At 42.4% G+C, this 27,135-nt stretch overlaps 4 protein-coding genes across 4 annotated transcripts; all 4 read right to left on the bottom strand.

The window, feature by feature from the left end:
• Positions 1-11,425: 11,425 nt before the first annotated feature.
• LOC121269197 (heat shock protein 30C-like) lies at positions 11,426-12,611 on the bottom strand. Its single transcript, XM_041173732.1, has one exon. The coding sequence runs from the start codon at positions 12,158-12,160 to the stop codon at positions 11,537-11,539; it is 624 nt and encodes a 207-aa protein (XP_041029666.1). The 5' UTR covers positions 12,161-12,611; the 3' UTR covers positions 11,426-11,536.
• A 3,832-nt stretch (positions 12,612-16,443) lies between these two features.
• Positions 16,444-17,501, bottom strand: LOC121269083 (heat shock protein beta-11-like). The gene has a single exon (XM_041173531.1). The coding sequence runs from the start codon at positions 17,290-17,292 to the stop codon at positions 16,633-16,635; it is 660 nt and encodes a 219-aa protein (XP_041029465.1). The 5' UTR covers positions 17,293-17,501; the 3' UTR covers positions 16,444-16,632.
• Positions 17,502-20,405: 2,904 nt separating this feature from the next.
• LOC121269164 (heat shock protein beta-11-like) lies at positions 20,406-21,701 on the bottom strand. Its single transcript, XM_041173681.1, has one exon. The coding sequence runs from the start codon at positions 21,194-21,196 to the stop codon at positions 20,537-20,539; it is 660 nt and encodes a 219-aa protein (XP_041029615.1). The 5' UTR covers positions 21,197-21,701; the 3' UTR covers positions 20,406-20,536.
• Positions 21,702-25,484: 3,783 nt separating this feature from the next.
• LOC121269081 (heat shock protein beta-11-like) lies at positions 25,485-26,547 on the bottom strand. Its single transcript, XM_041173526.1, has one exon. It carries the CDS (start codon positions 26,331-26,333, stop codon positions 25,674-25,676), a length of 660 nt encoding a protein of 219 aa, XP_041029460.1. The 5' UTR covers positions 26,334-26,547; the 3' UTR covers positions 25,485-25,673.
• Between the last annotated feature and the right edge of the window lie 588 nt (positions 26,548-27,135).

The raw sequence follows: 27,135 nt of genomic DNA, 5'->3' as shown, positions 1-27,135 counted from the left end.
CAGTTCATTAAAAAAATATATCAAACTTTTGCCAGGACCCAGTGAACAAAATCTCTGTATTACCCTGCAGCCTCACAATGAGCAGCAACAACAGCTTATCTTCCAACACAGACACCAGACTGGACACCAGTCATTTATTGGATGGTGGAATCCTCTTTCATTGGGGTTACCTGTTTGATATAAATAACTGGGAGGAAAATCAAAGTTGCTTGCATTGTTCAAGCCCCACGCCTGGCACTGCCAGCTGTGAATGAACGAACCGTGCCCGTCAACAGCACCTCGGATACAACAACCAGTCCCCTGCTAAATCCTGGCCAAGAGGCACAGAAACTGGAGAGTGGAAAAGAATGAGTGGGACAAGGAAGAGGAGGAAGTAAAAATGGACAATTAAAACTCATTTACAGTTAACTTTTGTACGATGTAAGAATTCTTTATGTGCAGAAATGAATTTCTGAGACCATGCTATGAAGGCATAATCTGAAAATGAATTGTTAAATTGTATTTCTGTACTGCACTGTTAGCAGCATTCATGTGGATTTTTTTATATAGATATGTACTTGGAAAAATAAATACTTTTGAAAATAATAGTGATGATTCAGCTTTTTTCCTTCGTATAAAGAAACTAAAATGACATAACTGAAAAACTAGACACTTAGTTCCTGTATTCTCAGTGAAGAAAAACACATTTTAGTTTGGATTCCCCTAAAACCCAGAGGAAGAATTCTATATGTCAAGATCTGCCTGAAATTGAACTCAGTTCATTAAAAAAATATATCAAACTTTTGCCAGGACCCAGTGAACAAAATAATAGTGATGATTCTGCCCACTATGTTCTGGCAGCAATGACCAGCACTGCTGAGGTGCAGGCATCTGTAATGTTTCCAGGGAGTGTGAGGCTGGAATATCACTGTGGCCTGAAGGCTACACAGAGCACAGGAAAGAGGCCCTGGGCTGAGACACCTGCCTTTATATTGTGAAGAAAGGTTTCACATCTGAGTGACAAGTCTTTTATGCCCCCACCCCCCCACCCCCACTAGAGCTATACCTTGAGTGCCCTACCATCCATTCTTAATTAGCACATTCGTTTAGATAATATCACCAGCTTCAACACCTCTGTGTTCTTTTGTTCTTTTGTCTGTGACATCTTTTGATGATCTGCTCCTATCACTGCTTGCCTGTCCCTACAACCACACCCCCCCTCCACTTCTATCCCCCCACCCAACCCCACACACCCTGCCCCCAACCCCTCCACCCCCCCACCCACACACCTTAAACCAGCTTATATTTCACCCCTCTCCTTGGATTCACCTAGTTCTGTTGAAGGGTCATGAGGACTTTTTCCAGGTAATTCTGTTTTTGTTTTGACAAGAACACTGCTCATCAGAACAAGGAGCCATAAGCAGGACGACCTTAGTAAGAGTTTATTGACAATAGTGAACAGTATGTACAAGTGATCAACATCCGTGGCCAGGCTGTGCAACTACTTTACCTAACTGTCCTAACCTTGCCGTTATGTCTTGGTGTTCCCCGGACATCCACAGCAGAGGTGGAGACAGCCTGCTGACTGTGACTCCCTGTCTGTGATGACTTTGGTGGGCGTCCACTGGAGGGCTGAGACTTGGGGGGCCCCGGTCTGCTTTCGGGCTCCTGCTGTGTGTCAGTGGCACCCTCCTCGGCCTGTGAAGCTGGATCTGTGGAGGTCACAGGAAGAGGGGATTTGGATGAGCCGTTCATTCCCAGAGTCACCTGGGTGGATGGCCCTGGAGTGTGCACATGTTGATCCTCCTCCCGATGGGTGCCCGAGGGCCCCAGGCTGACTCCGTGAGTGGAAGGGGTAGCTGGAGTGAGACTGAGCTGTCCAGCACCCCTCTCGCGTACACAGTGTTGGAGGCCAACTATGGCTTCAGCAATGGAATTAGAGCAGCAGTGCAGGAGTGACGTCCTGGACCAAGGTCTCCATGGCAGCCACCATCCAGCCAGGTTGACCTGGTGCGTGGCAGTGCCGGCGCTATCACCTCGGCCTGAAGATGGACGGACTCCTCCATCATGCCTTGCAATCTGAGGAGTGCAGCGGACATTCCTCCCTGTTGTACCCGAGCTTGCCTTTGCAGTTCCAGCAATTGTGACATAACCAAGTCCAGAGGCTTGTCAACTGACTTGAACTCAACAACATTCTGGCCTCCAGCAATCCTCCGAGTGCAGGAGACCTGGGAAGTCACTGCCTCCGGCTGCTGTGGATCAGAAAGTGCGATGTGCTCACTAGATTGTGATTCCAAGGCTACTCTCAAGCTAGGTCCCACCGAGCTGTGTGTCTCTGCGCTGGTGGAGGGTGTGGGTGAGCGCTGTGACGAGACTTCAGGGAGGGTGTCTTCAGATTCCTCTTCAGAGGTTGATTGGAGGCCCTGGTTCATGGACTCTGTTGGCTGTTTGGCAGACGTGCCTGTGAAAGCAAGGGGAGATAATTAGTGCATGACAGTGGCCTGTGAAAGAGGACACATCACTCATGGCGTGGCTGTCTGATGGATATTGCATTGCTGGATCTTCACTTGGTAGAGCAGCGCCAACCTCACTGTCAGCACAGGACTGGTACCGGTCATTGCCGGCCAGCCGGTTGGTTCAATTTTCAAATTCTGTCAGAACTTTGATTCCCCGCATCCCTCCACTAGTCTGTGACCTTTCCCTCCTGTTGTGAGCCAGTTTGTCCTGCATGGATAGAGATGGGGAGAGTGTATCAGGACTCCAGCCAGGCCAGCTGATAAGTATGCCTGGCCTGTGTGGCTGGTGAGTGGTCCCATGGAGAGATGAGGACAATGATGGGATGAGGACAATGTGAAAGAGTGAATGCTAATGTCCCTTGCACTGGCAGTGAGTGAGTGAGGGCCCTATGGATGTGTGATGGGCTTGTAAGTGTGTGAGTTGGGAATGATGAAAAGAGTGTCTTACCCTGGCGGAACGGAGGAGATCATTCATCATTTTGTGACATTGGGTGGCTGTCCTCCTTTGCAGGACATTTGCACTGACCATCGTTGCCACCACCACCCAAGCCGGGTTTAGTGACATTGCTGCCCATCCTGCGGCCAGAGCGCGGGTAGAAGACATCCCGGGGACCTCCATGGCATCCAGCAGTCATTTGAGGGACCTGTCGGTGAAGCGGGGGGCTGCGGGGTTGCCTTTGCTGCCCATGTCTCCCAGGCACCGGTGATGAGCTGGTGGCGATGAGCACTTTGCTGGTGGCTGCCTTTTAAAGATGGCGGCTAGCGTGATGCAACAGCGGGGCGATGGCGAGTGGGAAAATGGGATCCTGCCCGTCATGGAAGGGTGTATTTCCTGGGAATGCATAAATAATGAGGTGGGCTAGGGAAGATATGTCGTGAAAACCTGCCATTTTCGTCGGCGGGTAGGACTCCATTCTACCCACCCAGTACCGCACTTAGTGCAATTCTGTGAAAATTCTGCCCATGATGTCATAGGCTAAAAACTCATTCTTGTTTTCTTCTTATCCATATTGAACTGTTCACAGTGTCTTCATTTGCGTTCATGTAGATTATTTATATAAATGCATTATAAGAATAAACATGTTGAAATGGTAACGTCTGTGATTTAACTTGTTCACATGATAAAAAAGAAAATATTGCACAATGCAAAAAACTAGGCACTTACCTCATTTCACTCTCAGTTAGGACACCCTTTTTAATCTGGTTTCACTCAAAAGCCAGAAAAAAGATTCTAGATGTAAAGATCTGCCTCAAACCAAATTAAAGCATGTAAAATATCAAAACATTTTACTGAAAAACATCATATCAATCCAAACTCTTGCTTATTTTTAAACAGTAACAATATATTTAAAAACAGAATAGTTAAAAAATAAACCTACCAGGCACTTCAAAAAAATTAGAACCAATTGCCAGTTAAGAATTTTGATGAGATTTGCAAAATGGACAATTAATACTAAATGTAGAATCACACCACACAAAAGGAGCTATTCAGTCCACCATGCCTGTGTCAGCTCTTTGAAAGAGCTGTCCAATCATTCCCAACTTCAATCCCCTAACCGTGTGCTTTGTAAATGCTTTCTTTTCAGGTATGTATCCAATTCCCTTTGGAAATTCGGCGTTGAATCTGCTTCTTCCACCCTTCAGACATCCCATTCCACTTCACAAAAAAAACTGCTTGTCTTCTCTCTGATAAAATGACTCATAATATGGACCTTGACAAGTTTATTGATAGAACGTAGCAACTTTGTAAGTTTCCATTGTATTACATTAAATTATTAAAAATGAAGGGCATACATTTGATGTTGATGTAAAATTCTCAACATCATAACTTCATTTATGGCTAAGTGACAGCTTCCATAGCAGACAATAGCTCTTATCAACTGCAACATGAATCTTTATTCTCCTCTGTATCTACTTTCAAACTATAGTGTACATTCATATTCTGAGTTTTCCTGTCACATTGCTCACATTTTGTATGGGACCAGTGATATGATTGTTGATGTTTCCCACTGTCCTGCACCAACTTAAACATGTGAGCTTTTAAAAAAAATCATTTGTGGGATGTGGGTGTCGCTGGCTGGGCCAGCATTTATTGCCCATCCCTAATTGCCCTTGAGAAGGTGGTGGTGAGCTGTCTTCTTGAACCGCTGCAGTTCATGTGGTGTAGGTACACCCACGATGCTGTTAGGGAGGGAGTTCCAGAATTTTGACCCAGCGGCAGTGAAGGAACGCTGATATATTTCCATCTCAGGATGGTGTGTGACTTGGAGGAGAACTTGCAGGTGGTGGTGTTCCCATGTGTCTGCTATCCTTGCTCTTCTAAAAGGTAGCAGTTGTAGATTTGGAGGGTGCTGTCTAAGGAGCCTTGGTGAGTCCCTGCAGTGCATCTTGTAAATGGTATACACTGCTACCATTGTGCGTCAGTGGTAGAGGGAGTAAATATTTGTGTATGGGGTATGAATTAAATGGGCTGCTTTGTCCTGGATTGTATCAAGCTTCGTGAGCGTTGTTGGAGCTGCACTCATCCAGGCAAGTGGATCCAGGCATTCATCCATCACACACCTAACTTGTGCCTTGTGGGGAGTCAGGAGGTTAGTTACTTGCTACAGGATTCCTAGCCTCTGACCTGCTTTTGTACCCCAGTATTTATATGGCTAGTCTAGTCCAGTTCAGCTTTTGGCCAATGGTAACCCCCAGGATGTTGATAGTGGGGGATTCACAATGCCAATGGTTAGATTCTCTCTTGTTGGAGATGGTCATTGCCTGGCACTTGTGTGGCATGAATGTAACTTACCATTTGTCAACCAAAGCCTGGATATTGTCTAGGTCTTGCTGCATTTAGATCTGAACTGGTTCAGTATCTGAGGAGTTGCAAATGGTGCTGAACATTGTGCAATCATCAGCGAACATCCCTACTTCTGACCTTATGATGGAAGAAAGGTCATTGATGAAGCAGCTGAAGATGGTTGGGCTGAGGACACTACCCTGAGGAACTCCTGCAGTGTTGTCCTGGAACCGAGATGATTGATCTTCAACAATCACAACTATCTTCCTTTGTGTTAGGTATGACTCCAATCAGCAGTGCATTTTCCCCTTGATTCCCATTGACTCCAGTTTTGCTAGGGCTCCTTGATGCCACACTCAGTCAAATGCTGCCTTGATGTCAAGAGCAGTCACTCTTACCTCACTTCTGGAGTTCAGCTCTTTTATCCATCTTTGAACCAAGACTCTAATGAGGTCAGGAGCTGAGTGATCCTGGCAGAATCCAAACTGAGTGTCAGTGAGCAGTTTATTGCTAAGCAAGTGCCGCTTAACAGCACTTTTGATGACCCCTTCCACTACTTTACTGATGATCGAGAGTAGACTGATGGGGCAGTAATTGGCCAGGTTGGATTTGGCCTGCTTTTGTGTACAGGACATACTTGGGCAATTTTCCACATAGCTGGATAGATGCCAGTATTGTAGCTGTACTGTTTCACCTTGGCTAGGTTGTCAGGGCCCATAGCCTTTGCAGTATCCAGTGCCTTCAGCCATTTTTTGATATCGCGTGGAGTGAATTGAATTGTCTGAATACTGGCATCTGTGATGCTGGGGACCTCCAGAGGAGGCTGAGATGGATCATCAACATGACACTTCTGGCTGAAGATTGTTGCAAATGCTTCAGCCTTGTCTTTTGCACTGATGTGCTGGGCTCCCCCATCATTGAGGATGGGGATATTTGTGGAGCCTCCTCCTCCAGTGAGTTATTTAATTGTCCACTACCATTCATGCCTAGATGTGGCAGGACTACAGAGCTTAGATCCATTGGTTGTGGAATCACTTAGTTCTGTCTATTGCTTGCAGCTTATGCTGTCTGGCACACAAATAGTCCTGTGTTGTAGTTTCACCAGGTTGACATCTCATTTTTAGGTATGCCTGATGCTGCTCCTGGCATGCCCTCCTGCACTCTTCATTGAACCAGGGTTGATTCCCTGGCTTGATGGTAATGGTAGAGTGAAGGATTTGTCGGGCCATGAGGTTGAGTACAATTCTGCTGCTGCTGATGGCCCACAGTGCCTCATGGTTGCTCAGCCTTGAGTTGCTAGATCTGTTTGAAATCTATCCCATTTAGCACAGTGGTATTGTCACACACACGATGGAAGTTATGTTCAATGTGAAGACAGGACTTCATTTCCACAAGGGCTGTGCAACAGTTGCTCCTATCAATATGAACATATGAAATAGGAGCAGAAGTAGGCCCCTTGACCCTGCTCTGCCATTTGATAAGACTATGGCTGATATGTTTGCCTTTCAAATTCCACATTCCCATCTGCCCACAATAACCTTTGATTCCCTTGCCTGCCAATAATCTATCTACCAGCGCCATTAAATATAAAAATATTCACTGACCCCGCCTCCACCACCTTCTGAGGCAGAGAGTTCCAAAGTTGCACAACCCTCTGAGAGAAAAAAATTCTCCTCATATCTGTCCTAAAAGGGCAACCCCTAATTTTAAAACAGTGCCCCCTAGTTCTGGACTCACCCACAAGAGGAAACATCTTTTTCAATCCCGTTCAGGATCTTATATACTTCAATCAAGTCACCCCTCACTCATCTAAACTCCAGTAGAAATAAGCCCAGTCTACCTGGACTACCCGCTCATTTCAGTTATCAATCTAGTAAACCTACCGCCAATAACCGATTTACATCCTTCCTTAAATAAGGAGACCAAAACTGCACACAATATTTGAGATGCGATCTTATCAATGCACTGTATAACTGAAGCATAACATCATTAGTTTTATGTTCAATTGCTTTCATAATAAAGAATAGCATTCCATTAGCCTTCTTAATTTCTTGCTGTACCTGCATACTAACTTTTTGTGGCTCATGCACAAGGATACCTAGATCCCTCTGCACCTCGGAATCCTGCAGTCGTTCTCCATTTATGTAATACTCTGCTTTTTATTCCTCCTGCCAAAGTGAACAACTTCACATTTTCCCACATTATACTTCATCTGCCAGATTTTTGCCCACTCACTCAACCTATCTATATCCGTCTGCAACCTCCTTTTTTCCTCTTCACAACATATTTTCCTACCTATCTTTGGGTCACCTGAAAATTTAGCTATTTTGCCTTCACTCCCCTCATCTAAGTCATTGATATAAATTATAAAAAGTTGAGGCCCCAGCACAGACCCTTGCGGGACTCCACTTGTCACATCCTGCCAATCAGACAAAGACCCAATTATGCATACTCTCTATTTTCTGTTAGCCAGCCAATCTTCTTTCCATGCTAATATGTTACTCCTTACACCAGGAGCTTTTATTTTCCGCAATAACCTTTGATGTGGCACCTTATCAAATGCCTTCTGGAAATCCAAGTGCAGCATGTCTACAGGCTCCCCTTTATCCAAAGTGCATGTTACACCTTCAAAGAACTCCAATAAATTGGTTAAGCATGATTTCCCTTTCACAAAATCATGCTGACTCTTCCCAATTTCCTCGAGTTACCCTAAGTGCCCAGCTATAACCTTCTTAATGATCGATTCTAACACCTTCCCTACAACAGAAATCAAGCTAACTGGCCTATAATTTCTTATTTTCTGCCTCCCTCCTTCTTGAACAGAGGGGTTACATTTGCTACTTTCCAGTCTGATGGAACCTTTCCAGAATCTAGCGAATTTTGGAAAATTAACACTAACGCATCTACTACCTCATTAGCCATGTCTTTTAAGACCCTAGGATGAACTCCATCAGGACCCGGAGACTCGTGAGCTCCATCAGTTTGCTCAGTACTACTTCCCTAGTGATTGTAATTTCACCAAGTTCCCCTCTCCCTTCCACCCCTTGATTTACAGCTATTACTGGAATGCCTTTTGTACTCTATAGTGAAGACAGAAGCAAAATATTTGTTCATTTCATCCGCCATTTCTTTATCATCTATCACTGTTACGACCAGGATGGGAAAAGTGCATGAATTATTAAGCCCCAGTACTCTGCAAGCTGCTCCATTAATTTAAATGTTTAATTTTCTCACCAAAATGACCAATTGTGTACCTATACCTCTAGTACCCAGAAGAAAAGAAACTCTGACCAGGCTTCTTTCAAAAACTCAGAATGATTAATTTATTATAAAACAAAACTTCTCTTAACAAGTTGCAAATACTGGTTAACACACAACTGTAATCGGGAAGTCTAACTATCTATCTGTTCCTAAAGAATTCCCCCAGCACACACACACACACACACACACACACACACACTCACACACACACACACACACACACACCCAAAGGACAAACAAATAGAGTCTCTCTACAGAGATGGACTTTGGAGGATGGGCGTTATAAAATAAAGGATAAAGTCCGTAGGCTTTCAACGCTGTTGACCTGGAGTTATCTCATGTGAAGATGGGCCACTGACCCCAGCGGGTGCCTGGACATTCTCACCAGTGGTGTCAGCTTCGCAGGCCCAAACGCAGACTGGTTACACTCAGATGAGGGTTCCCTGGCTACAGGTTGATAGCCACACACAATTTTAGGCAAGGTAGAGAGAGAGGGAGCCAGTCAAGGTAGCCTTCTTTCCTCAGCTTATTGTCAAACAAAACTGCCTTCAAAACAAACAGGTTTACAACTTAAAATTTTTACCACTGTCATTTAATTGCCTTTTTGTCTCCCAGCTTTTCATTAATTAAAGTTCTTTGCAGTTCAACACAAACAACTCCTTCTCAAGGAGCATACAGGTCAGGTGACTTCTTGGAAGAGGCCTGCTTGAATACAGTCCCAAGGTGAACTTATGACCTTTTTAACAAATATCCCAGGTTAATATTTTCATGTCCAGATCATGCCAAATCCTTCCATTTTATAATAGAAAAACTTCAGTCTTGAGAGATATGATTCTAACATTATTAACTCCACATTGTCACTCTGTAGAGGACCAAAACTCAATTTACTTACTCTTTTCCTTTTAAAATACCTATAGAAACTATTGCTATCCAATTTTACATTGCTAGCTAACTTTCTTTCATACTCCAATTTTTTCTCCTGATTAACCTTTTAGTTATATTCTGACCAATCGTCTGACCTGCCACTCATCTTTGCACGGTTATATGATTTTTTAATCTAAGTTTGATGCTTTCCTTAACTTCTTTAGTTAACCACGGATGGTGGGTTCTCTCCTTAGAATTTTTCTTGAGAATAGAAACATACTTATTCTGAGTATTCTGAAACATCCCCATAAATGTCTGCCACTGCTTCTCTACTGCTTTATTCCTTAGCCTGCTATCTCAATTCACTTCAGCTAGCTTAGCTTTCATGCCCACTTAGTTGCCCTCATTTAAGTTTAAAATACTAGTCTTAGACCCACTCTTCTCCCTTTCAAATTGGATGTAAAATTCAATCATATTGTGGTCGCTGCTACCTAAGGGTGCCTTCACTCTGAGGTCATTAATTAACCCTATCACATTACACAATATCATGTCTAATATAACCTGCTCTCTGGTTGGTTCCAGAACGTGCTGCTCTAAGAAACTATCTTGAAAGTGTTCCTTGAACTCCTAATCCGGGCTACTACTGCCAATCTGCTTTTTCCAGTTTTAAATGTAGATTAAAATCACCTATGATTATTACTGTCCCCTTATCACATGCACCCAATATTTCTTCTTGTATACTTCATCTTACAACGTGGTTACTGTTAGTGGGTCTGTAGACCACTCCCACTAGTGATTCTTCCTATCCTGCATCTGCACCCAAATTGATTCTACGTCCTCATCTCCTGAAACAAGGTCATCTCTAATTAGTGCACCAGTGCCATCCTTGATTAACAGTGCTACCCCTCCACCTTTACCTAGCTTCCTATTCTTCTTGAATGTCATATACCCCTTAATATTCAGGACCCAATCCTTGTCATACTGCAGCCATGACTCTGTAATATTTATTTACTTCAATGTGCGCTATCAATTCGTTTACCTTGTTATGAATGCTACATGCCTTCAGATACAGAGCGTTTAGTTTTGTCTTTTTGTTACCTTTGGAACATCTGGTCTTCACTATTGGTGCGTTCTTACGTTTTATCTTTCTGTCCCTTCCTGCTATTCTGTGACCCTCATTTCCCATATTGCTATTGTGGTCTCCTGATTTGAATCTATACCTTGAATTGCTACCTCTACCCAAAGCTTGATCCCTCACCCCACCTTGTTTCCTTTAAAGCTCTCTCTACTTCCTGTCATGGACAGATGCATCTACAGCAGGCAAGTTGGTGAGGATGAGGTCAAGAATGTTTTGTCAGAGCTGTTTGTCAGTCACTGTAATGCAGTAAATTGACTGAAAAATGAGAACGGCTGACATTGAGAGAAATAATACAGATACTGTAAGATACAGACCTCAAGAGTTTAGGATTAGTAAGGTTATTTAACTGAAACTTCATAAAAATTGTTTAAGATTAAAGTAACTTTGCTTTGCCTGCCAGTAACCCCAATGAAAGAGGTTTCCACCAACAGTAAATGAGTGGTGTCCAGTCTGGTGTCTGTGTTGGAAGACAAGCTGTTATTACCAGTCTTTGTGAGGCTGCAGGGAATGAAGGAATACCTCTGGGTACAGAGATGTCCTTGCCTATTGCTCCACAGAGTTCTGTGCAATAGTTTTACATTTATCTTACTGGACTCAATTCAGCTGCAGGCAGACCTTGACATATAGAATTCTTTCTCTGTGTTTTAGGTTCATCCAAATTAAAATAGTGCATTTAGTGAAAGTGAAGGGAAGTATGTGTCGAGTTTGTGATTTTTATAATATTAGTTTTTTGAAATTAATAAATGAAATTGTCATCATTACTTTTCTAAAACTGTTTTAAAATTGCTCCAAAATTTATTGTTTTAAAACACATATATAAATAATCCACATGAATGCTGTTAACAACACTATACAAATGAATTTTCAGTGTTATGCCTTCATATCATGGTCTCAGAATCTCATTTCTGCATATAAATATTTTCACATTTTACAGAAGATCATTGCAAATAAGTTTTAATTCTCTGTTTTTCAATCCTCCTCTTCCTTCTGCTCCTAATCGTTCACAATCTCCAGTTTCTGTGCCTCTTGGCCAGGATTTAGCCGGGGACTGGTTGTTGTATCCGAGGTGATGTTGACGGGCACGGTTCTTTCATTCACAGCTGGCAGTGTCAAGCGTGGGGCTTGAACCTTTAACCGACCGTCCTGTGACAAACAGCAGTTAAGAGCTTCAGCATCGACATCTTCTGGCAGCTGAAATTCTCTCCTGAACTCTTCATATTTGTAGCTGGAAGAGCCGCTGTCATCATCACTTTTCTTCTCGTGTTTTCCTGTCACCAGCACTTTTCTTCCAAGTACTTTCACATTCAGTTCTTCTGGGGAGAATTGCTGCACATCCAGGGACAGAGAAAAGCCATCTCCCTCCTTGTCCTCTGATAGTCTTTTACCTTTTTCATTATCATCAGATTTGTTGTCCTGATTTCTTGGTTTTTCCTCCCAAAATTCTTTTGCCAGCTCCTCAAGAACTCGCTCCATGAAGTTCATGCTCTTTCTCGCTTCTTCCACCTGTTTCCACGTGTTGCATTCAAGCGGCTCACAGACCCTGTGTGGAACAGGCCACAATGTGTACACAGGCTGCTGGCACAGACGTGAAGTGTGGAAAGCCCGACAGCTCAGCATTGTCTCTGCCTCTTCTTTCACTTCTCTCAAACCGACTGATGTGATCTCCCAATCTTCAGTCTCTGATCTGCTACAGCACTCAGAACACACGCCTTGTATATTCTACCCAGACATTTCCAGAATGAATTAAACTTTGCTGGGTTTATAACACGTGAGCTGAAAATAAATGACGTCTCATCCCAGCCTTGCTTTAAACAAGAATGACTCGGCTCAGTGACACCCACTGGAGCCGTTCCAGAGACTTCTGAAATGTACTCAGCCAGTGAGGGAATCGATGGGGGGAGCAATGTTAGTGACTGACAGCCTAGCATCAGGTATAGCAAGTGCAAGAAAGTGAGATTTATGGAAAACCAGATGAGTTTAGCTTAATGAATTAGAAACTAATATCATGAGAGAATGAGGAGTTGGTCTTCAGCTTTCTAGTTTTTCTCTTTTGAATGATTTTTAAGATACTAAAGCGATATTGAGCAGAATAAGAAGGAATGAAATTCAAATCAGTTTGGATGAGATTAAGTGAAGTTCCGATTATAACCCAGAGGGAGGCATAGTTTTCTTATAATGTTGATAGTATAGATTTAGAAATGGAATACTTACAAATAAATCGGATGTGCACTTCTCAATTACTAAAACTAAAACCTGTTGTCCGTTAAGTGTTATGATATGAGATTTACAAATAAACAAAATTAATAATAAATTACCGACAAATCTATAATCTCTCAGCTCAAAATGTGGCCATTTGGTCCACCATGCTTGAGTCAGCTCTTTGAAAGTGCTGTCCAATGACTCCCCACTCACCTGCTCTTTTGCCTAAACTCAGCAAATTATTTCTTTGCAGGTATATATCCTTTTCCATTTTGAAAGTTGCCATAGAATCTACCCTTTCACATATTCCAGACCAGTAACAAGAAACAGCACATATTAAAACTGCTCAAGTTCCCAATGTCATAACTTCCTAAATTGGTAAATGACAGTTTCCATCACACACAAGAGTTTCCTATAAACTGCAACATAAATCTTTATTCTCAGGTGTGTTTCGGCAGTATTACGATCAAATAGATTCCAAGTTCAGTATAAGTTCAAAGCCTGAATTTACTTTTGTACACCATTTAGCATTTTAACGAATAAAATAAGCTGTGCTGTTACTCACGTATTCCACAACCTGTGATATGATTTTTGATGTTTCCCATTGCCCAGCATCAACCTAAACACATGAGCAGTTTTTCTGTCTGTATAATACAGTAAATTTACTGAAGGGATGTAACTGCTGACTGACACTGGAAGAAATATTACACATCACACTGATCCAGTAAGGTACGGATCCCTTATTAAAACAAAGGACAAAGAACAAAGAAAAGTACAGCACAGGAACAGGCCCTCTAAGCCTGCACCGATCATATTGCCTGTCAAACTAAAACATTTTGCACTTCCGAGGCCGTATCCCTCTATTCCCATCCTATTCATGTATTTGTCAAGGTGCCTCTTAAACACCACTATCGCACCTGCTTCCACCACCTCCTCTGGCAGTGAATTCCAGACACTCACTATCCTCTGCGTAAAAAACTTGCCCCACACATCTCCTCTAAAGTTTTCTCCTCTCACCTTACATCTATGTCCCCTAGTAATTGACTCTCCCACCCTGGGAAAAAGCTTGACTATCTACTCTGTCCATGCCACTCATAATTTTGTAAACTTCTATCAAGTCACCCCTCAATCTCCGTCGCTCTAGTGAGAAAAATCTGAGTTTCTCCAACCTCTCCTCATAGCTAATAACCTCCAGACCAGGCAGCATCCTGGTAAACCTCTTCTGCACCCTCTCCAACACCTCCATATCCTTCTGGTAATGTGGTGACCAGAATTGCACACAATATTCCAAGTGTGGCCTAACCAAGGTTCTGTACAGCTGCAGCATGACTTCCCAGCTTTTATACGCAATACTCCTGTCGATGAAGGCAAGCATGCCATATGCCTTACTGACTACCTTATCCACCTGCGTTGCCACTTTCAGTGACCTGTGGACCTGTACACCCAGATCCCTCTGCCCAACAATGCACTTAAGGGTTCTGCCATTTACTGTATAATTCCTTCCTGTATTAGACCTTCCAAAATATATTACCTCGCATTTGTCCGGATTGAACTCCATCTGCCATTTCTCCGCCCAAGTCTCCAACCGATCTAAATCCCATTGTATCCTTTGACAATCCTCTTCACTATCTGCAACTCCTCCAACCTTAGTGTCGTCTGCAAACTCACTAATTAGCCCAGTTACATTTTCCTCCAAATCATTTATGTATACTACAAACAGCAAAGGTCCTAGCACTGATCCCTGTGGAACACCACTTGTCACAGCTCTCCATTCAGAAAAGCACCCTCCACTGCTGCCCTCTGTCTTCTATGACCAAGCTAATTCTGTATCCATCTTGCCAGCTCACCTCTGATCCCGTGCGACTTTACCTTCTGTACCAGTCTGCCATGAAAGACCTTGTCAAAGGCCTTATTAAAATCCATGTAGATAACATCCACTGCCCTTCCATCATCGATCATCTTTGTCACTTCCTCGAAAAACTCGATCAAGTTAGTGAGACATGACCTCCCCTTCACAAAACCATGCTGCCTCTTACTAATACACCCATTTGCTTCCAAATGGTAGTAAATCCTGTCATGAAGAATCTTCTTCAATAATTCCCTACCACTGACGTAAGTCTCACCGGCCTGTAATTTCCTGGATTATCCCTGCTACCCTTCTTAAACAATGGAACAACATTGGCCATTCTCCAATCCTCTGAGATCTCACCCATAGCAAGTGAGGATACAAAGATTTCTGTCAAGGCCCCAGCAATCTCCTCCCTTGCCTCCCTCAGTACTCTGGGGTAGATCCCATCTGGCCCTGGGGACTTATCCACTTTAATATTCTTCAAGACGCCTAACACCTCCTCTTTTTTGATCTCAACATAATCCAGGCTATTTACACACTCTACCCTAAACAAATTGACCGCTAAGTCCTTCTCTTTGGTGAATACTGATGAGAAGTATTCATTTAGTATCTCTCCCATTTCTTCTGGCTCCACACACAGATTCCCACCTCTGTCCCTGAGTGGGCCTACCCTTTCCCTGGCTACCCTCTTGCTTTTTACATATGTATAAAAGACCTTGGGATTTTCATAAATCCTGGTTGCCAATGACTTTTCAAGACCCCTTTTAGCCCTCCTGACTCCTTGCTTAAGTTTCTTTCTACTTTCTTTGTATTCTCCATGGGCTTCATCTGTTCCGAGCCTTCTTGACCTTACGAATGCTTCCCTTTTCTTTTTGACTAACTTGACAATATCTTTCGTTATCCAAGGTTCCTGAAACTTGCCATGCTTATCCTTCATCCCAGTAGGAACATGCCAGTCCTGAATTCTTATCAACTGATGTTTGAAAGCCCCCCCACATGTCAGTTGTTGATTTGCCCTCAAACATCCGCCTGTGTAAGACACTTTGCTTATTGACAGGATAGATGGATAGACAGGATAGAGGATGTTCCCCCTCATCAGGAAGTCAAGAATTAGGGGCATTTTAAAAATAAGAGTTCTTCCAGTTAAGATGGAGATGCAGAGAAATTTCTTCTCTCAGAGGGACATTTGCGATTGGGACTCTCTTTCACAGTGAGCAGTAGAGCCGGGTCTTTGAGTTCATTCAAGGCTGTTAGACAGATTTTTGATTGACAATAGAGTCAAGGGTTATGTGGGGCAGAAAGGAATGTAGAATTACAGCCAGAAGTAGGTAAACCACAATGTAATTGAACGGTGAAGGAGGCTCGAGGGGCCAAATGGCCTGCGCATGCTCCTGTTCCAGATGTTCTTATGTTCAATAGTACAGGATCAGTCTTATTATTTCACAGAAACTTTATAAAATTTGCTTACAATGCAAGTAACTTTGCTTTTCCTCCCAGTCATTTATATCGAACAGGTAACCCCAGTGAAAGAGGATTCCACCATCCAGTAAATGACTGGTGCCCAGTCTGGTGTCTGTGTTAGAAGACAGACTGTTGTTGCTGCTCATTGTGAGGCTGCAGGGTCATACAGAGATGTTGGTGCACTGGGTCTGTGCAATAGTTTGATATATTGTTTGCTGGACTGAGTTCAGTTGTACACAGATCTTGACAAATAGAATTCTTTCTCGGGATTTTTGTGATTCCAAACTAAAATGTGTTTTTCTTCACTAAGAATGCAGGTACTAAGTGTCTAGCTTTTCAGTTGTGTTGTATTAGTTTCTTTTTGTGAAGTAAAAAAGCTGAATCACCACTATTATTTTCAAAAGTATTTATTTTTCCAGATACATATCTATATATAAAAATAATCCACATGAATGCTGATAACACAGTTCAGACTTACAATTTAAAAATTCACTTTCAGATTATGCCTTCATATCAATGTCTCAGAAATTCATTTCTGCACATAAAGAATCCGTACATCTTATTTAATGGTAAATGAGTTTTAATTGTCCATTTTTACTTCCTCCTCAATTTTCTTTGCATCATTCACACTCTTCAGTTTCTGTGCCTCTTGGCCAGGATTTAGCCGGGGACTGGTTGTTGTATCCGAGGTGATGTTGATGGGCACAATTCGTTCATTCACAGCTGGCAGTGCCAGGCGTGGGGCTTGAACCTTTAACCGACCGTCCTGTGACAAACAGCAGTTAAGAGCTTCAGCATCGACATCTTCTGGCAGCTGAAATTCTCTCCTGAACTCTTCATATTTGTAGCTGGAAGAGCCGCTGCCATCATCACTTTTCTTCTCGTGTTTTCCTGTCACCAGCACTTTTCTTCCAAGTACTTTCACATTCAGTTCTTCTGGGGAGAATCGCTGGACATCCAGGGACAGAGAAAAGCCATCGCCCTCCTTGTCCTCTGATAGTCTTTTACCTTCTTCATTATCACCAGGTCTGTTGTCCTGATTTCTTGGTTTTTCCTCCCAAAATTCTTTTGCCAGCTCCTCAAGAACTCGCTCCATGAAGTTCATGCTCTTTCTCGATTCTTCCATCTGTTTCCACGTGTTGCATTCAAGCGGCTCACAGACCCTGTGTGGAACAGGCCACAATGTGTACACAGGCTGCTGGCACAGACGTGAAGGGTGGAAAGACCGACAGCTCAGCATTGTCTCTGCCTCTTCTTTCACTTCTCTTAAACCGACTGATGTGAACTCCCAGTCTTCAGTCTCTGATCTGCTGCAGCACTCAGAACACACGCCTTATATATTCTACTCCCAGAAACCCAGACATTTCCAGAATGAACTAAACTTTGCTGGGTTTATGACACATGAGCTGAAAACAAATGACGTCTCATCCCAGCCTTGCTTTAATCAAGAATGACTCAGCTCAGTGACACCCACTGGAGCCGTTCCAGAGACTTCTGGAATGTATTCAGCCAGTGAGAGAATAGATGGGAGGAGCAATGTTAGTGACTGACAGCCTCACAGAAGGCAGAGCAACTGCAGAAACGTGAGAACTTTTGAGAACAAGAAGCGTTTAACTGAATGAAATTTGAACTGATATTATGAGAATGAGGACTAGGTCTTTGGCTTTCTAGCTTTGTACATTGTTAAAATGATATTCAGCAGAGTGCGAAGGAGTGAAATTCAAATCAGTTTAGTTTAGGCCAAATGAAGTTCTGATTGTGTTTAATTGAGGAGCATTATTTCCCTTATAATAATGGTAATATATATCTGCATATGAACATATGAATTAGGAGCAGGAGTAGGACACTCGGCCCCTCGAGCCTGCTCCGTCATTCAATAAGATCATGGCTGATCAATTGTAACCTCAACTCCACATTCTTGCCTACCCCTGATAACCTTTCATCCCTTGCTTATCAAGAATCTATCTACCTCTGATTTAAAAATACTCAAAGAGTCTGCCTCAACTATCTTTTGAAGAAGAGAATTCCAAAGTCTCATAATCTTCTGGGAGAAAAAAAACTTTCCTCACCTCTGTCTGAAATGGACGACCCCTTATTTTTAAACAATGGCCCCTAGTTCTAGATTCTCCCATAAGAGGAAACATTCTCTGCACATCCACCCTGTCAAATCCTCTCGGGATCTTATATGTTTCAATGAAGTCGCCTCTTCCTCTTTGAAACTCCAGTGGGTACAAGCCTAGCCTGTCCTCATAAGGCAACCTGCCTATTCCAGGCATAAATCTGGTAAAACTTCTCTGAACCGCTTCAGATGTGATCTCAACAATATTCTGTATAACAAGAGATTAACCTCCCTATTTTTGAATACAATTCCCCTCGCAACATTGTATTAGCTTTGCTAATTTCTTGCTGCACCTCCATAGCAGCCTTTTGTGATTCATGCACTAGGACACCCAGATCCCTCTGCATCTCAGAGCTCTGCGATCTCTCACCATTTAGATAATATGCCTCTTTTTTATTCATTCTGCCAAAATGGACAACCTCACCTTTTCCCACATTGTACTCCATTTGCCAGATCTTTGCCCACTCCCCTAACCCATCTATAACCTTTTGTCGCCTCCTTGTGTCATGTTGACAAAAAAGTTTCCTACCTATCTTTGTACCATTTAAAAATGGAATAGTTACAAATAAAGCTGTTGTGTACTTCACAATTCCTAAAATCTGTTGTTTGTTATATGTTTTGACATGACACTTGAAAATATAGAAAATTAATAATAAGTTACCAATTAATTTAGAATCTCTTAGCTCAAAATGAGGCCATTTGGTCCACCACACCTGCCTCAGATCTTTGGAAGTGCTATCCAATTACTCCCAACTCCCCTGCTCTTTCACTAAAACTCTGCAAATTATTACTTTGTGTAGGTATATATCCTTTTCCTTTTTGATAGTTGCCATTGAATTTACCCTTTCACATCTTCCATTCCAGTAACAAAAAACAACACAAATGAAAACAACTCATCTCCCCTCTGGTCTCTTCACTGAAAACATCAAAATTGACAACACATTATAGATTAAATATAGCAAAGTTTTAATTTTCTACTGTATTATAAAAATGAAGGGTCTACCATGAATGTTGTTGCAAAGCTCCCTATGTCACAACTTTCTAAATTGTTTCCATCACACAAGAGTCTCCTCTGATCTGCGACATAAATCTTCATTCCCAAGTGCGTTTTGGCAGCATTGGGATGAAACCCAGGTTTAGTATAAGTTCATAGTCTGATTTTATATTTGTACACTTTTTAACTAATAAATAAGCTGTGGCATTGCTCATGTATTCTGCAGCCTCTCATACGATTGTTGATGTTACCCACTGCCCAGCATCAACCTAAACACGCGAGGTGTTTACAGTAAAGTTACTGAGGTAACATAACTGCTGACTGACACTGCAAGAAATATTATACGTTATACTGATACTGTAAGATACAGATTCCTCATTGAAACGTGTAGGATTCTTTGACAGGGTAGGTGCCGAGAGGATGTTGCGCCTCATGGGGAAATCAAGAACAAGGGGTAGTTTAAAAATGAGGTAAGCCATTTAAGATGGAGATGAGACAAAATTCCTTCTCTCAGAGGGTCGATGATGTTTGTAATTTTCTTCCACAGTGACCAGTGGAGGCTGGGTCACGAATATATTGAAGGTTGTTTGACAGACTTTTGATCGACAATGGGGTCGAGTTATGGGGGACTGACAGGAAAATGGAATTAAAGCTACAATAAAATCGGTTGTGATCCAACTGAATAGCGAAGGAGGCTGGAGGGGCTAATTGGCCTATGCCTGCTCTTACCCCTTATGTCCTTATGTTGAAAGGTACAGGATCAGCAATATTATTTACCCGAAACTTTATATAAGTTATTTACTATGCTTGCAACATCATTTCCTTCCTAATTATTAATTTCAAAGAGGTAACCCCAATGAAGCAGGTTCCACCATCCAGTGATTGAGTGGTGCCCAGTGTCGTGTCTGTGTTGGAAGACAAGCTGTTGTTGCTGCTCATTGTGAGGCTGCAGGGTCATACAGAGATTTGGTGCACTGGGTCGGTGCAATAATTTGATATATTGTTTACTGGGCTCAGACCAGTTGGAGACAGATCTTGACAAATAGAATTTTTTCTCTGGGTTTTAGGTGAATCCAAATTAAAATATGTTTTTCTTCACTGAGAATATAGGAACTAAATGCCTAGTCTTTCCGCTGAGTCACTTTAGTTTCTTTATACAAGGTAAAAAAGGTGAATCATCACTATTATTTTCAAAAGTATTTATTTTTCCAAATACATATATATAAAAATAATCCACATGAATTCTGATAACAACAGAGTCCAGACTTACACATTAACAATTCATTTTCAGCATTATGCCTTCGTTTCATGGTCTCAGAAACTCATTTCTGCATTTATACCATTCTTACAAAAGATGACTGTAAATGAGATTTAATTGTCCATTTTTACTTCCTCCTCACTTTTCCTCTCAGCTTTTCCGCTCTCCAGTTTCTGTGCCTCTTGGCCAAGATTTAGCCAGGGACTGGTTGTTGTATCCGAGGTGATGTTGACGGGCACGGTTCTTTCATTCACAGCTGGCAGTGCCAGGCGTGGGGCTTGAACCTTTAACCGACCGTCCTGTGACAAACAGCAGTTAAGAGCTTCAGCATCGACATCTTCTGGCAGCTGAAATTCTCTCCTGAACTCTTCATATTTGTAGCTGGAAGAGCCGCTGCCATCATCACTCTTTTTCTCGTGTTTTCCTGTCACCAGCACTTTTCTTCCAAGTACTTTCACCTTCAGTTCTTCTGGGGAGAATCGCTGGACATCCAGGGACAGAGAAAAGCCATCTCCCTCCTTGTCCTCTGATTGTCTTTTACCTTCTTCATTATCATCAGGTCTGTTGTCCTGATTTCTTGGTTTTTCCTCCCAAAATTCTTTTGCCAGCTCCTCAAGAACTCGTTCCATGAAGTTCATGCTCTTTCTCGCTTCTTCCACCTGTTTCCACGTGTTGGATTCAAGTGGCTCACTGACCCTGTGTGGAACAGGCCACAATGTGTACACAGGCTGCTGGCACAGATGTAAAAGGTGGAAAGCCCGACAGCTCAGCATTGTCTCTGCCTCTTCTCTCACTTCTCTCAAACCGACTGATGTGAACTCCCAGTCTTCAGCTTCTGATCTGCTGCAGCACTCAGAACACACACCTTATATATTCTACTCCCAGAAACCCAGACATTTCCAGAATGAACTAAACTTTGCTGGGTTTATAACACGTGAGCTGAAAATAAATGACATCTCATCCCAGCCTTGCTTTAATCAAGAATGACTCGGCTCAGTGACACCCACTGGAGCCGTTCCTGAGACTTCTGAAATGTACTCAGCCAGTGAGGGAATAGATGGGGGGAACAATGTTAGTGACTGACAGCCTAGCATCAGGTATAGCAAGTGCAAGAAAGCGAGATTTATGGAAAACCAGATGAGTTTAGCTTAATGAATTAGAAACTAATATCATGAGAGAATGAGGAGTTGGTCTTCAGCTTTCTAGTTTTTCTCTTTTGAATGATTTTTAAGATGTTAAAATGATATTGAGCAGAATAAGAAGGAATGAAATTCAAATCAGTTTGGATGAGATTAAGTAAAGTTCCGATTATAACCCAGAGGGAGGCATAGTTTTCTTATAATGTTGATAGTATAGATTTAGAAATGGAATACTTACAAATAAATCGGATGTGCACTTCTCAATTACTAAAACCTGTTGTCCGTTATGTGCTTTGATATGAGATTTCAAATAAACAAAATTAATAATAAATTACCGACAAATCTATAATCTCTCAGCTCAAAATGTGGCCATTTGGTCCACCATGCCTGTGTCAACTCTTTGAAAGTGCTGTCCAATGACTCCCGACTCACCTGCTCTTTTGCCTAAACTCAGCAAATTATTTCTTTGCAGGTATATATCCTTTTCCATTTTGAAAGTTGCCATAGAATCTACCCTTTCACATATTCCAGACCAGTAACAAGAAACAGCACATAATAAAACTGCTCAAGTTCCCAACATTATAACTTCTTAAATTGGTAAATGACAGTTTCCATCACACACAAGAGTTTCCTATACACTGCAACATAAATCTTTATTCTCAGATGTGTTTTGGCAGTATTACGATCAAATACATTCCAGGTTCAGTATAAGTTCAAAGCCTGAATTTACTTTTGTACACCATTTAGCATTTTAACGAATAAAATAAGCTGTGCTGTTACTCACGTATTCCACAGACTGTGATATGATTTTTGATGTTTCTCACTACCCAGCATCAACCTAAACACATGAGCAATTTTTCTGTCTGTATAATACAGTAAATTTACTGAAGGAATGGAACTGCTGACTGACACTGGAGGAAATATTACACATCACACTGACCAAGTAAGGTACGGATCCCTTGTTAAAACAAAGGACAAAGAACAAGGAGAAGTACAGCACAGGAACAGGCCCTCTAAGCCTGCACCGATCATATTGCCTGTCAAACTAAAACATTTTGCACTTCCGAGGCCGTATCCCTCTATTCCCATCCTATTCATGTATTTGTCAAGGTGCCTCTTAAACACCACTATCGCACCTGCTTCCACCACCTCCTCTGGCAGTGAATTCCAGACACTCACTATCCTCTGCGTAAAAAACTTGCCCCACACATCTCCTCTAAAGTTTTCTCCTCTCACCTTACATCTATGTCCCCTAGTAATTGACTCTCCCACCCTGGGAAAAAGCTTCTGACTATCTACTCTGTCCATGCCACTCATAATTTTGTAAACTTCTATCAAGTCACCCCTCAATCTCCGTCGCTCTAGTGAGAACAATCTGAGTTTCTCCAACCTCTCCTCATAGCTAATAACCTCCAGACCAGGCAGCATCCTGGTAAACCTCTTCTGCACCCTCTCCAACACCTCCATATCCTTCTGGTAATGTGGTGACCAGAATTGCACACAATATTCCAAGTGTGGCCTAACCAAGGTTCTGTACAGCTGCAGCATGACTTCCCAGCTTTTATACGCAATACTCCTGTCGATGAAGGCAAGCATGCCATATGCCTTACTGACTACCTTATCTACCTGCGTTGCCACTTTCAGTGACCTGTGGACCTGTACACCCAGATCCCTCTGCCCAACAATGCACTTAAGGGTTCTGCCATTTATTGTATAATTCCTTCCTGTATTAGACCTTCCAAAATACATTACCTCGCATTTGTCCGGATTGAACTCCATCTGCCATTTCTCCGCCCAAGTCTCCAACCGATCTAAATCCCATTGTATCCTTTGACAATCCTCTTCACTATCTGCAACTCCTCCAACCTTAGTGTCGTCTGCAAACTCACTAATTAGCCCAGTTACATTTTCCTCCAAATCATTTATGTATACTACAAACAGCAAAGGTCCTAGCACTGATCCCTGTGGAACACCACTTGTCACAGCTCTCCATTCAGAAAAGCACCCTCCACTGCTGCCCTCTGTCTTCTATGACCAAGCTAATTCTGTATCCATCTTGCCAGCTCACCTCTGATCCCGTGCGACTTTACCTTCTGTACCAGTCTGCCACGAAAGACCTTGTCAAAGGCCTTATTAAAATCCATGTAGATAACATCCACTGCCCTTCCATCATCGATCATCTTTGTCACTTCCTCGAAAAACTCGATCAAGTTAGTGAGACATGACCTCCCCTTCACAAAACCATGCTGCCTCTTACTAATACACCCATTTGCTTCCAAATGGTAGTAAATCCTGTCATGAAGAATCTTCTTCAATAATTCCCTACCACTGACGTAAGTCTCACCGGCCTGTAATTTCCTGGATTATCCCTGCTACCCTTCTTAAACAATGGAACAACATTGGCCATTCTCCAATCCTCTGAGATCTCACCCATAGCAAGTGAGGATACAAAGATTTCTGTCAAGGCCCCAGCAATCTCCTCCCTTGCCTCCCTCAGTACTCTGGGGTAGATCCCATCTGGCCCTGGGGACTTATCCACTTTAATATTCTTCAAGACGCCTAACACCTCCTCTTTTTTGATCTCAACATAATCCAGGCTATTTACACACTCTACCCTAAACAAATTGACCGCTAAGTCCTTCTCTTTGGTGAATACTGATGAGAAGTATTCATTTAGTATCTCTCCCATTTCTTCTGGCTCCACACACAGATTCCCACCTCTGTCCCTGAGTGGGCCTACCCTTTCCCTGGCTACCCTCTTGCTTTTTACATATGTATAAAAGACCTTGGGATTTTCATAAATCCTGGTTGCCAATGACTTTTCAAGATCCCTTTTAGCCCTCCTGACTCCTTGCTTAAGTTTCTTCCTACTTTCTTTGTATTCTCCATGGGCTTCATCTGTTCCGAGCCTTCTTGACCTTACGAATGCTTCCCTTTTCTTTTTGACTAACTTGACAATATCTTTCGTTATCCAAGGTTCCTGAAACTTGCCATGCTTATCCTTCATCCCAGTAGGAACATGCCAGTCCTGAATTCTTATCAACTGATGTTTGAAAGCCCCCCCACATGTCAGTTGTTGATTTGCCCTCAAACATCCGCCTGTGTAAGACACTTTGCTTATTGACAGGATAGATGGATAGACAGGATAGAGGATGTTCCCCCTCATCAGGAAGTCAAGAATTAGGGGCATTTTAAAAATAAGAGTTCTTCCAGTTAAGATGGAGATGCAGAGAAATTTCTTCTCTCAGAGGGACATTTGCGATTGGGACTCTCTTTCACAGTGAGCAGTAGAGCCGGGTCTTTGAGTTCATTCAAGGCTGTTAGACAGATTTTTGATTGACAATAGAGTCAAGGGTTATGTGGGGCAGAAAGGAATGTAGAATTACAGCCAGAAGTAGGTAAACCACAATGTAATTGAACGGTGAAGGAGGCTCGAGGGGCCAAATGGCCTGCGCATGCTCCTGTTCCAGATGTTCTTATGTTCAATAGTACAGGATCAGTCTTATTATTTCACAGAAACTTTATAAAATTTGCTTACAATGCAAGTAACTTTGCTTTTCCTCCCAGTCATTTATATCGAACAGGTAACCCCAGTGAAAGAGGATTCCACCATCCAGTAAATGACTGGTGCCCAGTCTGGTGTCTGTGTTAGAAGACAGACTGTTGTTGCTGCTCATTGTGAGGCTGCAGGGTCATACAGAGATGTTGGTGCACTGGGTCTGTGCAATAGTTTGATATATTGTTTGCTGGACTGAGTTCAGTTGTACACAGATCTTGACAAATAGAATTCTTTCTCGGGATTTTTGTGATTCCAAACTAAAATGTGTTTTTCTTCACTAAGAATGCAGGTACTAAGTGTCTAGCTTTTCAGTTGTGTTGTATTAGTTTCTTTTTGTGAAGTAAAAAAGCTGAATCACCACTATTATTTTCAAAAGTATTTATTTTTCCAGATACATATCTATATATAAAAATAATCCACATGAATGCTGATAACACAGTTCAGACTTACAATTTAAAAATTCACTTTCAGATTATGCCTTCATATCAATGTCTCAGAAATTCATTTCTGCACATAAAGAATCCGTACATCTTATTTAATGGTAAATGAGTTTTAATTGTCCATTTTTACTTCCTCCTCAATTTTCTTTGCATCATTCACACTCTTCAGTTTCTGTGCCTCTTGGCCAGGATTTAGCCGGGGACTGGTTGTTGTATCCGAGGTGATGTTGATGGGCACAATTCGTTCATTCACAGCTGGCAGTGCCAGGCGTGGGGCTTGAACCTTTAACCGACCGTCCTGTGACAAACAGCAGTTAAGAGCTTCAGCATCGACATCTTCTGGCAGCTGAAATTCTCTCCTGAACTCTTCATATTTGTAGCTGGAAGAGCCGCTGCCATCATCACTTTTCTTCTCGTGTTTTCCTGTCACCAGCACTTTTCTTCCAAGTACTTTCACATTCAGTTCTTCTGGGGAGAATCGCTGGACATCCAGGGACAGAGAAAAGCCATCGCCCTCCTTGTCCACTGATAGTCTTTTACCTTCTTCATTATCACCAGGTCTGTTGTCCTGATTTCTTGGTTTTTCCTCCCAAAATTCTTTTGCCAGCTCCTCAAGAACTCGCTCCATGAAGTTCATGCTCTTTCTCGATTCTTCCATCTGTTTCCATGTGTTGCATTCAAGCGGCTCACAGACCCTGTGTGGAACAGGCCACAATGTGTACACAGGCTGCTGGCACAGACGTGAAGGGTGGAAAGACCGACAGCTCAGCATTGTCTCTGCCTCTTCTTTCACTTCTCTTAAACCGACTGATGTGAACTCCCAGTCTTCAGTCTCTGATCTGCTGCAGCACTCAGAACACACGCCTTATATATTCTACTCCCAGAAACCCAGACATTTCCAGAATGAACTAAACTTTGCTGGGTTTATGACACATGAGCTGAAAACAAATGACGTCTCATCCCAGCCTTGCTTTAATCAAGAATGACTCAGCTCAGTGACACCCACTGGAGCCATTCCAGAGACTTCTGGAATGTACTCAGCCAGTGAGAGAATAGATGGGAGGAGCAATGTTAGTGACTGACAGCCTCACAGAAGGCAGAGCAACTGCAGAAACGTGAGAACTTTTGAGAACAAGAAGCGTTTAACTGAATGAAATTTGAACTGATATTATGAGAATGAGGACTAGGTCTTTGGCTTTCTAGCTTTGTACATTGTTAAAATGATATTCAGCAGAGTGCGAAGGAGTGAAATTCAAATCAGTTTAGTTTAGGCCAAATGAAGTTCTGATTGTGTTTAATTGAGGAGCATTATTTCCCTTATAATAATGGTAATATATATCTGCATATGAACATATGAATTAGGAGCAGGAGTAGGACACTCGGCCCCTCGAGCCTGCTCCGTCATTCAATAAGATCATGGCTGATCAATTGTAACCTCAACTCCACATTCTTGCCTACCCCTGATAACCTTTCATCCCTTGCTTATCAAGAATCTATCTACCTCTGATTTAAAAATACTCAAAGAGTCTGCCTCAACTATCTTTTGAAGAAGAGAATTCCAAAGTCTCATAATC

This window comes from Carcharodon carcharias, chromosome 23 (assembly GCF_017639515.1).
Source record: "Carcharodon carcharias isolate sCarCar2 chromosome 23, sCarCar2.pri, whole genome shotgun sequence".
In the NCBI taxonomy this organism is placed as follows: domain Eukaryota; kingdom Metazoa; phylum Chordata; class Chondrichthyes; order Lamniformes; family Lamnidae; genus Carcharodon; species Carcharodon carcharias.
This window is presented reverse-complemented; position numbering and strand designations above follow the sequence as displayed.